General features: G+C 19.1%; 2 protein-coding genes across 4 annotated transcripts; both read right to left on the reverse strand.

Moving 5' to 3' along the window:
* Positions 1-1,475: 1,475 nt before the first annotated feature.
* On the reverse strand, positions 1,476-17,520 carry LOC100871077 (uncharacterized). Of its 2 annotated transcripts, XM_086908466.1 has the most exons (11): positions 17,425-17,520; positions 8,932-9,002; positions 6,443-6,713; positions 6,055-6,218; positions 5,603-5,747; positions 4,965-5,141; positions 4,544-4,639; positions 4,268-4,454; positions 3,294-3,619; positions 2,232-2,423; positions 1,476-2,144 (listed from the first exon to the last, which is right to left on the reverse strand). In XM_086908466.1, the coding sequence occupies exons 1-11, from the start codon at positions 17,507-17,509 to the stop codon at positions 1,996-1,998; spliced, it is 1,863 nt and encodes a 620-aa protein (XP_086764592.1). In that variant the 5' UTR covers positions 17,510-17,520; the 3' UTR covers positions 1,476-1,995. The 2 variants fall into 2 exon arrangements, with proteins under 2 accessions (XP_086764592.1, XP_086764593.1); XM_086908467.1 differs by lacking the exon at positions 17,425-17,520 and having other exon boundaries at positions 8,932-9,601.
* Positions 15,257-17,859, reverse strand: LOC100870956 (sentrin-specific protease 8). Of its 2 annotated transcripts, none has more exons than XM_086908469.1 (2): positions 17,425-17,859; positions 15,257-16,011 (listed from the first exon to the last, which is right to left on the reverse strand). In XM_086908469.1, exon 2 carries the CDS (start codon positions 16,000-16,002, stop codon positions 15,331-15,333), a length of 672 nt encoding a protein of 223 aa, XP_086764595.1. In that variant the 5' UTR covers positions 16,003-16,011; positions 17,425-17,859; the 3' UTR covers positions 15,257-15,330. The 2 variants fall into 2 exon arrangements, with proteins under 2 accessions (XP_086764595.1, XP_086764594.1); XM_086908468.1 differs by having other exon boundaries at positions 17,032-17,432.
* Between the last annotated feature and the right edge of the window lie 194 nt (positions 17,860-18,053).

Consider the following 18,053-nt stretch of genomic DNA (forward strand, 5'->3'; position numbering starts at 1 on the left):
CCACTTTCGATTTTGCACAATTGGAAACGATCCAAAGGAAGTATGTACTTATTTGTATTCAGATGCTATAGTAATGCACATTTATACGTATTCCACATACATGTTTGACAATGTTTTAAACTTTCCCGATTATATGGTGAAAGGAGATCGTATTCCGGTTCACGTTGTTTCATCAATTGAAAAGTGCGATCATTTTACCATAATTTCGTGACTAAAATTTAAAATGCCATGGAATAACGCAGAGAAATGTTTAAAGAACATTTATACTTTTGCCATATTTATTTTTAAATTTTACTACAAAAGTGTATCTATTAATAACTGAATATGAGATTAAAAAATATTAGAAAGTTTCAACCGAAAAAAAAATGTTTTTATATAGAATTTTATATAGAATTTAGAGATAAATTTAAAAGAGCAATCTCTTGTGATCGAATTAAAAATTTCTACGATATATAAATTGTAATATTTTCATTTATTTCCATTTTAATTTATTTAAAATTTATCATTTATTATTTATTTATTTATCATTTATTATTTACACATAGAGAGTTATATATTTTATTTGAAATAATTAATAACTAATAAAAATTAAATTCAAAAGTAATTAATGATAAATTAATTTTTCTGTACATATGATTATCTAAATATTTAATAATAATCTGACTAAATAGAAATAATTTTGAATGAAAAAAAATTAGAAATTAAATTTGAAAGAAATTTTTGAAAAAATATATTATTTTACAATTATTTTTAATTTACTCATTTATATTTTAATCATTTTAGATATATATTTCAATATATTAATAAATTTAAAATGTTTTGGATTCTAGAAAAAATTATAATTGATAATACAATAAAAATAAGTATCAAAAAATTAAGAAATATAGATATTTAAAGATATATTTTAAAAAAAAGAATTTCAAAGCTTTAACAGTATCAAAAATTAATATCAATTATTACTATTTTTTTTAATAAGAAGATATATAAATCATATACTAAATCAGGAAAAATTATAGAGATAAATATCTTTCATTATTAGAAAATTATATCTAATTTTAATTTTTTCCATCAACTTAATGTGTATACAAATATGTAAAAAAGAAATAAAAAATAAAAAATCTTTTTTATATTTTGATCTAAAAAAAAATTTATCTTTATGCTATCTTTCGAATATTTACAAGTTAATCTCTTATGTTATTTCTTTAACAATATGTGAAAATTTTTACCGGAACATTCTGAGAAAAAGCGATCTATTGTTATCATATAAGATCGTGATTGTTGCGGTAACGAAACTCTTCACGTCATTGTTTCTGTGACGAATGACATTGAACACGCACATTGACCTTAATTAAATTCGAAATGATATAGCAGTTGCTGTTTTATGTAGAAAGTGTCTCAGTATTTTCATTTCACAAACACTATGTGTGAAGAAGATGTATGCTAAAATCTTCTTCAAAATAGAACAGTTCATAAAATAAGTATTTATAATTATTAATATTTTAATGTTATATTTATATAATAATTTACAAAATATAGATAGTTCACATTTTATAAATTCTATTATATTGATATCCACTAAGATTTTTAGAAATAAGAATTAGAAATTTTTTGAATTATTCAATTAATAATTCAATCACAAAAAATAAACATATTTATAGCATTCGAAAATGTGAAATAATTAATTAGCAATAAAGATTAAATATTTCTAGTTAACAAAGTTTAATATGTTTGTAAAAAATCCGTATAAATTTTCTCAAATTTTAATAAAAAAAATTTTTGATATAAAAGAGTATGCATTTATTCTTTGTTTCTTTTTCTTTTTCATTTCTTTCGTATCTTTAAATTTGATACTTTTGTTATTTTATAAGTATGTATATATATAAATAAATTAAATAAATTTTTTTATAATATGGAATCATCCAAATGATTAATATCATTTCACTGTGATACGATGAATATATATAGGGTTAATTAATTAAATATTTTACTATGAAATCAAGAAACTTCCTGTTCTATTCGTTTCTTTGATTTTTTTCTTCGAACAAGTATAATTTCTATCGTCCACATTATTATTGTAAATGCTGTAACACTATTTATCACAATTAGGGAAGGTACGAAACTTCCAAAATTATCACGCATTATCCCTGTAACAATAACAAAAATGATACAATTTATTGAATATCAAATATTTTGAATTTTTAATGATATTGCAAAATTTTCATTTTACGTACCAAGCATAGGGCCTGCACATAAAAGCAGTATTCCATTTACAATCATTTGAATTCCTGATGCATTCGGTAATTTATGGATTGGTACGTAAGAAGGTATTATTAAACTCATATATATTGAACGTATTCCTTTGGCAGCTCCTAATCCACAGGCAACGATTAATAATGAAGCAAATCCATTAACGAATAATAAGGCTGTATGAAAATTAAAAAAAATTTATGTTAAATATAAATATATAATAAAAAATACTCGATAATAAAGTAATAAGTTTGAAGAGATTATTTTTTAAAAAATTTTATTATATATTTTATTTTAAATTATTATTTTATTAGCAAAGTAAATATGTAAAAAGAAGTAGTACACTGAAAAACAAGTATACAATGATAAAATAATACAAAATAATGATTGGTATAGTAAATATTGCTATAATTGATATAATTAGTATGTATGATTAAAAAATTTAATTAATAAATTATTATTATATAATATAAAATGGAATAAAATATTTTTTTGATTGATTAAAAAATAATAAAAAATTAATCATCTAAATAAATTAATTATTAAGTAAAGAATGATATTTATAATGAATCTTGATCTTTGTTAATAAAAAAATTCAATTTTATTTGTTGAAATATTATTTTTATATATTTCAATTTATAAACAAAACAGCTGTTTTTTGATTAAAATAATATTTTACAAAGAGATTTATAATTCTCTTTCAAACAAATTAATAAGTAAAAACATTTCAAAATTAAAATTTAAGATTATAAAAAAAATATTTGCTATTTTTTTTCTAGAAGAAAAATATAAATTTCTTCTTTCTGTATATTATTATTTGTATATTTGGAAAATTTTGTTATAAAAAATAAATAAATTAATAAAATCATTATTAAATATTATTTTGATATTGTTAATGAAAATATTTCATAAAAAAACATTAAAATGTAAATTATAAAATACATATCTTCTATTTGCTTTATATTCAAATTTCAAAATATTTTAAGAAAAAATACTTTTCTTTTTATCGAACATAAAATAAATTACATATATGATCAAATACTTACATGATCGACTGATAATTAAGAGACATAAACTTATCATATACATTATTTTTGGTGGTTGATTAAACCATTCCCCGATAAAAGGAGCAAGAATTCTAAAAACCAAATCCACACATGCAAGGTTACTCATTATATATGCAATCTGCTTAGTTGATATGTTCATGTCCGTTAGAATAAAAGGTGTCAGTTGGGAGAAATTTATTTCAGCAAAAACAGCTATGGACATTCCTAACATCAGATTAACATAGCCTGGATCCATTAACAAATCCAGATCAAAACATTCTGCTATCGTCCTCAACATTCGTGACATAATAGATTTATTCTTTGACCTACAATTGATTAAATTTTATGTTCATTTCATTTATTATATCGTTCATTTTCAATTTTTTAACTCATTTAATTGTATTATTTGAAATTTGAAAATTTATTTATATAGTTCTTTTTTACCAAGATCTGTTTAAGTAGATTAATAATATTCATAAGATTTTGAAAATAAAAAATTTCTTATAAAAAGGAAAATTTTCTTAAAATTTCTTTTAAAAAGTATGAAATATAACATTCTGTATAAAAGGAAATAATTTATTTCGTATTGTTATGCTATAAAAAAATCGAAATTTTTTACAATATCTGTCTCAATTATAATTTTTTCGTTTTTCATATCAATATTAATATTTCTATAATGATTCTATAATCGATTTTTTTCATAATTATAATATAATAATATTTTTATAATTAAAATCATTATAGTATCTTGTATCCTAACCATAGTTCAAAATTTTGTGTGAGATAAAGAGAAAAATAAGTGAAAAATAAGTGATAATAATAATAAACTTAGAGAGATAAAATTATAATCAAGATACAAAATATAATATTATAAATTTTATAGCTAAAGATAAATGTATATGCATATTATTTTAATCTATATAATAGATATATATAGATAGTAAAATATATGTAAATATATGTATAATACATACTTTTCATCGTTATCATTTTCTGCATTCGATGTTGCGTTTATATCATTTTTTGTTAGTAATATATCGTTTTCTTCGCTTATTATATTCTTGTAATCATCAATTTCATTTTTACTATTATATTTTGTCAAAGGTTTCTCTTCAAAGATTTTAATACTGCTACCAAGATTGATCGTATCAATGCTTTTAACTGGAATAAAATATTTTCAATTATTTACTTCTTTTTATAAATCTTAAGATTTATAAAAAGATAATTGTATCTATTGTATGTATACTCACATCGACGATTATTATATTGAATTCTTGAACGCTCTTTTCCCATTTCGCCATTTTCAATGATTTTGTACATATCAACTTCCTTCTCTCCTATAGAAACTATAATAATACTTTTTAAAATTAAAATTAACACATAAAAAATAATAATTAAAAAAAAAATCATTGATCTTGCATTTGTACATGTAAAATGTGTAAAAATAGAAATAATTCTTTGATTAAAAATAATAAGTCTGAGATTATAATCTCACAAATTAAAAATTTAAAATATAATTTTGTCATAAATATTTTACGTAAAATAATATTTAAAAAAGAAGAAATGAATTTATATTATAATATAATAAAATAAAAAAAATTAGTTTTACAATTTTGTTTTCGTGATATTTATTAAATATTAAATATTATGACTCCTGTATTATTTTTTTACCATTTAATGTTTCTGACATTTGGCGAGCATAAGGTATATCGAATCCATAAATACTTCCAATTTCTGCATCGTGATCGATACTCGAAAGAGTTATTTTTCTTTTTCGTGATACGTTATTTAAGTCCATGATTGAATTTTTAATATTTACTTCTTCTTGAATAGTAGTCTCTTTCTGATCTAAAATTAATTTCATTTTAATTTAATTATTGTTTTCCTTTTTTTTTTAAGATTTTTAAATATTTTTTAAAATTTTCGTCATGATTTTTATATACCGGGTGTCAAGCTATTTAAGGATCATTATAGAAATTTCTATATACATAATGAAGCAAAAATATTGATATATAAAAATTTCGGAGACTTATTTATTAAGTTATAAGTTGAAAATTTACATTAGATGAAGAAAAACAAATCAAAATTATAGTGATAAACACATAACAGTCTCACTCTATCTTCATCTCGCTTTATTTAATATAAATAAAAATCGTTTATAATTTAATAAATATGGTTCAATAAAAATTTTTATATAATAATTTTTATTATTTTTTTAATATTTAAAATCATCCTATGTAAATAGGAAAATGGTATATAAATAATTAATAAATATGTTAGATTTAGTTTTGTTTCTAAACAATTTTTACCTAATATATTATTTTTATCTTCTATCATTAATGATTCTTCGTTGGAAGATTTAGTTGTATCTTTCGTATGCCATTTGAGCGGATGAAGTAGTAAAGCCCCTATCAATGAATGGAAAGAAAATGCTCCATATAACAGTATCGTGCCCTAATAACATAAAAATAAGAAATATATAACAGATATGAAACTAATTATATTAAATTACATTTTCATTTCTTAAAATATTTTAATATAGTTTCCATATTTAATATGTTTTTATCTTTCAAATGTATTATAAATATAGAACGATAAATTTAAAGAATCTATGGAAATTCTAAAGAATTATATATTTAATTCTTTCCTTTCCATTTCAAAATTGTTATTTTCTTTGATTTAATTTATTATTATCGTGATAAATATATAATTATAAAAATTAAATTAATTATAGGAATATATGATATATTTTTTAAAATACCTGAAATCCATAATATGAAAGTAAAAAGGAAGTCACTTGAGGTACAATTATAGGTCCCAATCCAATAAATGTCATTGCTAAAGACATCGCGCGTCCTCTCTTTGTTGTAAAATAGGAGTTCAATGCATATGAAAAAGCAGACAACGTCATATACGTACCTAATGCTACATAAAAAAATATCATCTTACTAATAATGAAGATACTCTACAAAATATTATTTCAGTCATTATATAATGTATTTTGTGTATCTGTATATAAAATATTATTTGAAGTTTTTGATAAAATGAAATTTCTATGTCACGAAGATTTTTTTATTATATATATTTTGTACTTTTCTCATTATTTAAATGTTTGAATAACTTTTTATTATAATATGAATCACACTTACACGTGAATATACCGTAGAATAATATGAAAGAAGTAAAAGAACTGATAAATGCTGTTATAATTACTCCAACACTGAAGAATAAGCTACCAATTATGGCCATTTTTCTATATCCATAATTCCGTAGCAATGGACCGTTCACCAGTCCAAGTATCATACCAAAAGCGAAACTTGTATTAATAATAATAGTCCCTTGAGTTGCATTGAACCCAAAACGAGGGAAAAGATCTTTAAATATTAATCCAAATCCTTGTATGATTGATACAGTACATATCTATAAAAACAATTCGATATTATTAATAATTGTTATTTGATAATAAGCAAATCCGAAAGATTGTTATATAATTATTAATTATAAAATGTTAAGAGTACTTTTTTAAAGATAATACTTAATAAAAGACGACATATTTTTAAAATAATTCTCTTTCTTTGAAACGAATTTCGCCATATTCTAAAGTTGGGTTCAAACATTCCAATGTCAAATACAATGTTTCGAAGTCAGAACATATAGTCACTAAATAATTTGATGTTAATAATTGCAAATTATTTTTATTAATTTCTAAAATTATAAATGATAAGGGAAAACGAAAAACAAAAAAATTTGAGAAACAGAAAATTATTTTTAGAATAAAATTAAGAACAAAATTTTTATTATATGAATAAAACCTGTTTTTATTTTTTCTAAAAAAACATTTATATTAGGCAATATGGAATCTAAAATAAAAATATATATTCTATAAATTCTAATAAATTTCTTCATAAATTTGAGATATGTGTCAATTTTTTAATTTTTTATATGAATTCTGATAATTAAGATGGAAAAAATAAATAAAAATTGCTTTAAAATATCTATTATATTTATTGACAATATAAAAAATAAAAATGTTATTACAAATCATTAAAATATTTTTTTATCAAGGTATACAGAAAAAAAATAAATTTGCAAAACATAACATAAAACATACAGAAAAATAATTTTAATATAAATTGATATAAATTTTGTTTTGTTCTATACAAGGAAAAATAGAAACATATCTAGATATATGTAGATATAGATGTTCATTTGAAATATACACATCTTCGTTTTTCAAGATTATTTAGATGCAATAAATTTATTTAACTATTTTTTCAATACAAACACTTGTTAACAAAATGGTTAGCAAAATGTCCCAAACATACAAATGTAATCTTTTAGCATGATTTTACGTTTTTTTTTTTTCAAGATCATTGAAATCCAATCATTCATTTTTTTTTTATTTTTTCTGTTGCATGTAATTATATTATAAATCTCGTTTAAATTTCCAAAAAAGCAAGAGTTCATTATTATGATAATATTCATATCTTGATCTATATCTTACATAGCTAAGTGAATAATATTATCTTTCTTTGTTTACAAATGATATTTGTTAATATATGAATAAATACACGAAAAAATTTAACTGATAATAATCAAGGTATATATGTGATTATAAATCGTTATTTATCTGAGGTTATGATGAAAATGGCAGGAAATATGATCTCAGTTGTTACAAACACAAAAATAATTTTTAAATGCTGAGAGAAAATACTGTGAATTGAAATATTTGCGCATAACTTATTTCTTTCATTTATTTACTATAAATGATGATATGATATATATATATAAATATATATAATTCATTTTTTTATTTATGATACTTTTTAGATATCAACAATGTGAAATAGATAATAATCTCGCCTTGTTTTATTTTTGTTTAACTATTAAAAAGTTAATTTTATTAATATTACAAAATTTATATTAAAAAAAGCAAATTGAAGATTTCACTTAATCATTATTTTTTATGTATTAATTGAAAATTAATATATTAAGATTTCCATATCCATGATTTGAAAAAATATATAGATTATATATGTATATAAGTAAAAATATGATATATTGTTCATATTTTTTTTTGTTTCGTCTTATCGGATAAACATTCTATCGTCTTATCACAACATTCATCATTATAATTTTATTGTTTTATTATACTAATTAAATTGTGCGTTTATTATCCGATATTAGTAAATGAATACTTAATAATATAGAAATAAGTGCATATATTATAAATAATCGAATGGTTATTTGAAAATATTATGATTTACCAATCATGGTACATCATATATATGATAAATAATGATATAAAAGATATATTAATTGAAAATTAATTTTAATTCTGATAAATGATAAACAAATATTTTAACCAAAATTTCATTTTAATTAAAGAAATTTCACTGAAACTTTTCATTAAAAAAAATTCATATCTATAATTAAAGTGAAATCATTGAAATTATTCTACTTGAAGAAAGAGCAAAAGAAAAATTTTTTTTTTAATCAATTAAAGTTTTGCTAATAATTATTATAGATCAATTATTATAAATAACAAATTAACAATTATTATAAATCATTGATAATCAACATTAGCCAAAATATGGATAATGTGAATTTTCTATTTATAATATATTATTTAACATACCCCGTTCAATCCATAAGCCAAAACAATCATCCAACCCCATTTTCCATCTGGAGGTAACTGATTCGTTTCTTCTGTAATCATTATTATTATTTTTCCTTTTCTTTCTTCTTATTATTTAAATGTATCACACCATAAAAAAATAATATTGCAATAATTCTGTTTATAATTATAATTTTATAATTTCTGTTTATAAATATAATTATTCTTAATAAAAATAACGATTAAAAATTTATTAAGTAATCTATTTTATACAACGCATATATTTTTCATCTAATATATTTATTATATTTAAATATTATTAGTTTCTAATATCGCTGATTTATGTAAATATATATATATATAACACTGTATTATAATACTATTGCAGATTAATACACTATCATTCCTTTCAACACAGTATAAATATATTAATTATAAATCATAAACACTGCACTCATTGTTCATAGATTATTTGAATAATATAACTATATAATTATTTGAATAAATAAAATAAAATCATTATGTATTGATAAAGTCATGCACAATATATTTCACATAACATAATTTCATAATAAAATTAACATAATATTATACCACAAGAAAAATTACAACAAATGATGGTGATATCAGTCTTTTATTGTTAACATGACAGATAGAAAAGAGGTGCTCGTATGAAACGAGTGCTTATTACACTTCACATTCGATAAAATTACGTATTATCGATTAATCTAATCTTTATCTTTATATTGCTTTGTCATTATACATTGCAGAAATAGATGTTAGAATACAAAGTCATAATATCGCTTATCTTTATTTATATTTTTTGATACTTCAAATATCAGAGAGAAAAAAAAATTTAAAGACAGAATGTTTCGTAATCTTTTAAAAAAGTGATAAATTAATATCGGATTAAAAGAAATATTAAAAGAAATATTAAAATAATATTTAATTAAATTAATTTTGAAAAAAGAAATAATACATTCGGAGAGACTTCCGAGAACAGTTAAAAACAAATACTTATTAAAATTATTGCGAATAACTAATAATAGAAAACATTATCCATAAATTAGATAATGAAATAAAAACAATTGCTGCAATTTTTTGATACAGAAAAACAAAGAACATTTTACAAATTTTTTGTTTATGTCTCGTAGAAATTAATTCGAAATTAATTAGAAAATTTAAAAAATTTTAGAATGTTCCCAAAATGAAAAATAATAATTTTGATATAATAAACTTATTGTATATGTATATTGTTTTGAAAAATTAACTTTTAAATTTTGAATAATTTTCATTGTACGTATAATTACTGTTCAACCTTACTTTTCAAAATATCTACGAAAATAATTACTAATTGAATTTTATTATATATATATATATATATATATATAAATTTATATATATATATGTGAACGATAACATGTATCTACGTGTAACGTATTTATCAATTTTCAACTATTTTTGTATTAATAATAATCTTCTATCTTCTATCTATACTTTTTACATAGAGAACTAAAAAAAAAAAAAAAAAAAAAAACTATTCTTGCTATTTATAATACTTTTTATATAAATTATATAATATTTTTTATATAATAAATATAAAAAATTTTTTATTTATGATTTTTTGATATTATGTATTAAATTATGATTAAATACTGAATATTGCTAAAATATTCTATATTATAGAATTTTTATTTCAATGAATATAAATATTTAACTGAATAATTATTAATTATTATTCTGTATTTATATTTATATTTAATATTTATATTAAAAATTTATAATACAATTTAAACAACTGAAAATTTTAAGTCGCAACAAATATTTGTTACAAATAAAATATATTAATTCTTAATTTTATGAATAATGCAAGTGATTCATCTCTTAATGCTTCTTAATTTACAAGTTTATCAATCTCGATTATAATCAACATGTGTATTTAATTTATTAAACGTTTCATTCTTTTTTTCATCTTACAATGCACATTTTAAGAAGCCACGAAATTATAGTTAAATAAATAAAAATATTTAAAAAATGAAACAGAATTATGTAATTTGAAAATATACCAATTCAAATTATCCAATTAAAATGATTCGGAATCGTTGATATATTAACAATATTCATAAGTTGAATAATATTTGCACAGAATCACGATGGAGGAACACGATTCAACAAATTATTAAACTATTTTTAAAATTTTTAATGTATATTAACGTTGAAAAAAATTAACATATGTGTAATAACATTATACATATGCGTATATTAATTTTTTATTTGTTAAAATTTAAAATTTTATCATTTGTTAAGTGCGAAAATTGTGATATTCTCTAAGTGGTTTTTAATATAAGTAATACTCAAAATATTATCCATTATAATCAATACGAATGAGTAATCGATTGACAACATGTATTGAAATTATAATTCTTGAAATGTATATGTATATTTCTATCCTCTAACGATTTTTCATAAAATTTTGAAGAACTTGACTTCTCTAATATAAAAATGAAATTGATTAATTTCAAATTAATAAAAAGAATTATAAAATTATCTATATGAATTCGTAAAATATTATTTTACCAAGTATCAAAACATAACATAAAATTTTGTTTATTTATCTTCATTCTTAAAATATTCAAAAGTGAAGTTTTAACTTGTTAAAATGGATCCAAAATTATCGTGAAAGATTATCTTGAACAGCATAATAAAATAATTAATAACTGAAATACTCAATGAAACATTTCACGATAGTAAATAGACGATAATATTCAGATTGATATCACATCATTGTTTTTTTATCGGTGTATGACGCAATATTTCGTCATTTGATAATTCAAAATTTTATTTCATTATTTCATTATTTCATTATTTATATTAATTTTCGATATAATTTCGAAGTATATCTAAATATCTAGTCATAAAGTATATTAAAAAAATTACAAAATTTAGAGGCATAAAAAAAACATTTTAATAAACAATTGAATTTGTAACAATCGATTTTTGTTACAAATTAATATGCAGTTTTATAAATTTGTCTCTAAAAATTGCGATACTAAAAAATTAAAATACTCTAAATTTAAAAATATAACAAAAAATATTCAATTACATTCATTATAATTATAATTATAATAATTATATAGTGTAATATTATAGTATAATATTAAAATAGATATAAATGCAATATTATTAATATATATTTATAAATTTAAAATAAATTATTATATAAATGCTAAAACAAATTATAATTATAATTTTATTATACTGTTTAAAAATTTTTAATTAAATATTTAAATAATAATACTAATAATATTTACTATTAATATATCTAATTTTACAATTAATACATTTAAGATTAATCATAATTTACATTAAAAAATTATTGCTATTACTATTATTCAATCAAATGAAACAAAAATATTGAAATTTTTTATATTTTCCATTTGTTTATTTAACTGCTTTTTCGAGTAACGATTTATTATTTTTAATACATATGATTAAACGTTTGCTGAATTTCTAAAAATTTGTGCAATTTATGCATAAACCGCCTTTATATTATTGTTTTAAAAACACAAACTAAAAACACAAAAAAATTATGACGCATTTGTATATTAATGCAACATAAAATATGTATAATTTATTCACATTTTCACATTTGTAAAAAATTCAATTTCAATTAAAATTTGAAATACAATTTAATTTTTAGAAAACACAACTTGCCTATTAGAAACACAAAGTTAATGTGATGATACATAAGATACACGAGTACTGTACTTCAAGAATTCCTGCATTTTAATGCGATCATCATTGTGATTAGCATTTATATTATTTCTTTATTTTCAACTATGTATGGCAAATATTATTTTATTTAATTATATAGTAATTAAATATTATTTGTATTATATATTATATTAATAATATATATTTTATGATTGGATTTCCAAGTATAAATTTATTATTTACAAAAAATTTATCATATATATGTATAATTTGTGACAATAATTGCATATTATCATAGCTCGTGTAATATTTATCAGTTTATTTATCAATTTATTATCGGGTTTAAAATATTAATTAGTTCTACACCGTGTTACTTATATATATTGTCTATATTATTTTAAAAATTAAAATGCAATACGATTAAATTCAGATTTGTCTTTTTTATAACGTAAGGATTGGTTGAAAAATAATTCATAATTTCGTAAAAGTAATTTCGCAAAAAGAAATATTTAAAAAGTTAGAAACAAAAATGAAAGTAAAATTTTTTTCGTTGAAAAAGAATTGTATGCAATATTGCAATGATATGGCATATTTAATTTTTAATTTTTAATTTATAATTGTCATTATTATTAAGCGTAGTGAATAAAAACATAAATATATAAAAATGAACAATTATGATATATAAAATAATTACAATCTGCTAATTCATGTTATTTTCTATTTTCAAATATTCTTCTTTCGAATTACATGCACACTACAATTTTCCAGTTGAAGCATATATATTACTGAAAAAAATGTTGTAATAATAGTAGAAAATATTTACTTATTATTTTTGTTCAATATATTATATAAAATTGTAAATAATATTCTTAAGAATATTCTTACTTTTCTGTTAAGAAGTTAATTATATTTATTACATAAAAAAATTACGCTAAAATGATTCATCATTGATAATGTTATCAAATATCATTAACTTATAACATCGAATTACATCAAAATATATGATATATAATATATGAATTATGAAATAAGTTTTCTTTCATAACAGATTACTTTGTTATTTTATATAATAAAAAGCATTAAAAAAATTTTTCCCTTAAATATTTACTGTTTCACTTCATCTAAGACAAATTTAAATTGTTTATAAATTAATAAATAAATCTCAATCGATATTTTTGTATATCAACTTTGATGTTTATTTTAGATTCTAGAATTGACTCAAATCTTAATATCTTAATATTCTATATATGATTTATGGAGATACTATTAATAAATAATCATGTAATAGTTTTATAATCTGATTCCTAATTTGATGGATAATTAATGGATAATATATAAAAAATATATAATATGCAAATAATATATATTGTTCAAAATATGTAAAATAAAAAATATTTTTTTTAAACTTTTATTGAAATAATAGAAATATACATTTGCATAAACAAAGTCTAATTATTATCATAAGATATAAGTTATTTTAAATATCATTTAAAATATAAAATAATATATTTCATTATGAAAAGAAACATGAGTTGATAGGATTACTTATTTTTATAAATTCCTTTTATTATAAAAATTCAAAAAAGTGATATTATTTTGATAGCTATTTTAATATTAGAACTTACTTTCTATTTTTTTAAATTTATCTAATAAAATATATCAAACTATTTATATAATTCATAAATGCTGAACAATTCTTATATAATATACTTACACTAATATAATATTTATATAACGCGATATTTCAATATGAATTTATATGACATCATCTATTTGTATTACTTTCATTCATTGTTTGTGAAATGTTTTATCTTAATTTATTATTTTATTATCTATAAGTTTATTAAATTAAATATATGTTAAGATAAATCTATTTTCTGATTAAATTTAGTTAAGGCAATATTTCTTAACTTTTCTTAGATCATGATCAATCTCAACATGTCAAATATTTTGATTTTCTTCCTATAATAACCAATCAAATTTTAAAAATACATACATAGAACAATTCTCTGGCTAGTGGTTCCCAAATATTTATGAATCATGATTCTTTATTTATAAAATAACTGTATCGAAAATGAGTTCATATGTTTAAGAATCATTATTCGTTAATAGTTTGAAATTATTTCATCAATGCTTTTTTTAAATTCACTAACGAGAGAATCATCTGTATTACAAGACGGAATTTTATCACAATAATGTTGCAGAAATAATAAGGATTCAAAAATAATATCTCATCTACTAAAAACTCATCTAAAAACTTAAATTTACATTTAATCATAAATTATTATTATAAATAAAATTATTCGAATGTAATATATATCGAAAAGTATATTGTGAATCATGAAATAGTTTGTAATTATTTAGTCGTTTTTGGAATCAAATAATATCAAATAAAAAATATTATACAAAATAAATTATAAAAATATTCACATTTAATTATAATTTATATTTAAGAATATATATATTTTATTATCTATTTATAAATATATAATAATAGCAACGTATATATAATATAGAAATATTGTACTTATTTAATTATTAATATTTACTTATTTATTTACATAAACTATATTATCTATTTACATGAACACAGCTCAAAATTATAAACAAAACATTGAATATAAACACTAAATAATAATTACATATACAATATATTTACATATAAAAAAAATTACATGTAATAGTTATATGTATACATTATACATATTATTTATCAATGTTTGATTTGCGTTTAAGATCATTTATTAAATTTAATAATACTGTACGTTTTGTTTGTACTAATTTTTTAGCATGATTATAATCACATTCAGTTATATTACCAGTTTCCAAAACATTCCTTGCAATTACATCTGCTAAACATAAAACATAAACACCACAATCGTAACCATTATCTTGTTGTGGACTATCCATATCAACAAATTTCTTGTTAGATTCATCTTTATCAAGTAAACAGCTCATTACATTCTTTGCAAACTTTGAAGCAATACTACTATTATAACCTCTTGATGAATCAAAATGGTAACATGTTTTATCTTGCTTACAAAATACTAATAAACTCCAATGTGATCCTCCTGCTGCATCTTTCCTATCACAATTGTTCAAAGGAAAAAATATATATTTACATTCTGATATATTCAAAGGATCTAAAAATACATTATATTGAGATGGATCTGTCATTTTTAATAATTGTGTTAATTCCGGACTTATAAAATATAGTTCTTTCTTTTCAATTTTATTAAATGTGTTATCTAAATATTCAAAATAGAATCCTATTATAACATCATTCAACCAATGTGATCCTTGAAGTAATGCAACATCACTAGTCCTCAGTAAGCAATCGTAGTAGCTCAAAACAATTTCATTCAATTCTTTTGCCATATTATCAAACTAAAATATAATATAAAAATATAACAAAAAATATTAATTTCATTTAATATTATTCCAATACAAATATATTTATATTAGAATTTATATATTTAAAATTAAGTTAATATAAACATATTCAAATGAAATAAATGTACATTAAAGACTAAAATATAATTTCAAATCAAATTAAATATTTTATTTAATATTTGTAAGTACCTAAGATAAAAAATAATTAGGATATAAAAAAACCAAAATATGAAATGCTATGTATATTTTATCTTTCTAAATATTATAAAAGAATTATATTATTTAATACTTAAATATATGTTTATTGTTTAAAACAAATTTATTACTTATATTATTATTTATATTTCTTTTATGAAATTAGTTTTACATCGCACTAGTATTTTCAGAATTAACAGCCACAAATAAATACTTTATCAAGAATTTTATTTAATTTTGATGAGCAGTAAATGAAATTTATTTATTCTATTGTATTTTATTCTATTCAATAAAAATCCTTTAACAATACAATTAATATTTTTTCACTAAGAAATTATCATAAAATATAAAAAAAAAATATTTTCAATTTGTCACTGCGATATTTATAAAAAATCAATGTGATATAAAATGTTTTCATAATTTATAACAAAAATATATTATATTTATATTAAAAATAACATTATTATTAAAGAAATCTATATTAATGAAAATATAATAACGTTAACCTAATTATTTTATAATTTTTGAGAAAATAGAACATTGATTTGGCCATATTTTAATTTTTCTATGTCCTAAATATAAATATTAAATAAAATATTATTTAAAATAAAATTTTTTATGAATTCAATTTTATTCCAAATTTAAAGTAAATCATTATATTACGATAAATTAAATATTTATAATTATTAATAATAATAAACTGTTACATAAAATTTAATAATTATTAATATTTTTAAATCATAAATTTAATTGCTTAAACGCAGATAATAAGATATTTATTTATATACATTCTAAAAATTAAATTTGAATAAATATTACCTGTATAAATAACTTATTTATTTTAGATTAATAGCATCTTGTATATGTAAATTATTACACAAAGTTAATCTTTCTTTAGAATATTTTTAATCACTTTTAATGTATAATAAAAACTAAATAATTTTCTTTTTTTTATATTAATTATAAATTTGAATTTTCTAATATGTCATGTGTATATGATGTATGAATAAAAATAAGATAGAGAAGAAACTTATATAAAATAAATAAAAATTATATGACAATTTTTACAGATGGCGCAAAACAGATATTATACTGAACCTTATTAAGAGTCACGAAATAACATTTAAAAGCTATTTTATATTATTCGTTTGAATTTTTGTTATCGTTCAGTTGAAAATAGATATTATCAAACTGTAAATATTCTTTCCTTACTTTTCTCTTCTATTATGCATTTTTGATGTCGATTATACACGTAATTCGATCGAACAACGTTTATTTTCAAGACACATATTGCCATTTTCTACCCAACTATATTCTTCTAATATAAAATTGAAAATTTGGACAGAAATTTTTATCTTAGAATTTTTTAAACGTATAATTTATATTTATTATTATAAATTATAGATATATTAAGATTTATAGATTTATAATCAATTGAGACAAAGAAAATAATAAAGTCAGATTTCAGAAATATTTTTTAAGCACATAAAATTTACAGAAAAAGTACAAGAAAAATAAATAGTTACAAAAAGATAAAGATAATATAAAAATTGAGGAAATTTTATATTATTATTTTTAGAATGTTTTAAATGAAACAAATATGAAAAACTACGTAAGTAGAAGAATAAATGAATAAGAATTAACTATTAGCGCCATTTCTTATTAAAGATATGTTTCTAAAATTATTTAAAAGATGGCGTTAATTCTCAATTCTCATTTTATTTTATGTTTTGAAGAAATATTTTTGGTACTCAAAAGATGGTGCTAATAGTAAATACTTTATCTATTTCTATCTTTTTCTTATTATTTGTCTTCTTTTTCTGTGTATGTTTAATTTGCAG

Source organism: Apis florea, unplaced genomic scaffold (genome assembly GCF_048593485.1).
Source record: "Apis florea isolate Af1SG1 unplaced genomic scaffold, ASM4859348v1 contig_3078_pilon, whole genome shotgun sequence".
Taxonomy (NCBI): domain Eukaryota; kingdom Metazoa; phylum Arthropoda; class Insecta; order Hymenoptera; family Apidae; genus Apis; species Apis florea.

Excerpts from the sequence above, each read along its gene's own strand:
- LOC100871077 (XM_086908466.1), bottom strand. The coding sequence starts at position 17,509 with ATGGCAATATGTGTCTTGAAAATAAACGTTGTTCGATCGAATTACGTG. Across the intron at positions 9,003-17,424 it reads ATGCATAATAGAAGAGAAAA|AAGAAACGAATCAGTTACCT; the intron begins GTAAGGAAAGAA and ends TAATGATTACAG. Across the intron at positions 2,424-3,293 it reads CTTAATTATCAGTCGATCAT|CCTTATTATTCGTTAATGGA; the intron begins GTAAGTATTTGA and ends ATTTTCATACAG.
- LOC100870956 (XM_086908469.1), bottom strand. The coding sequence starts at position 16,002 with ATGGCAAAAGAATTGAATGAAATTGTTTTGAGCTACTACGATTGCTTA.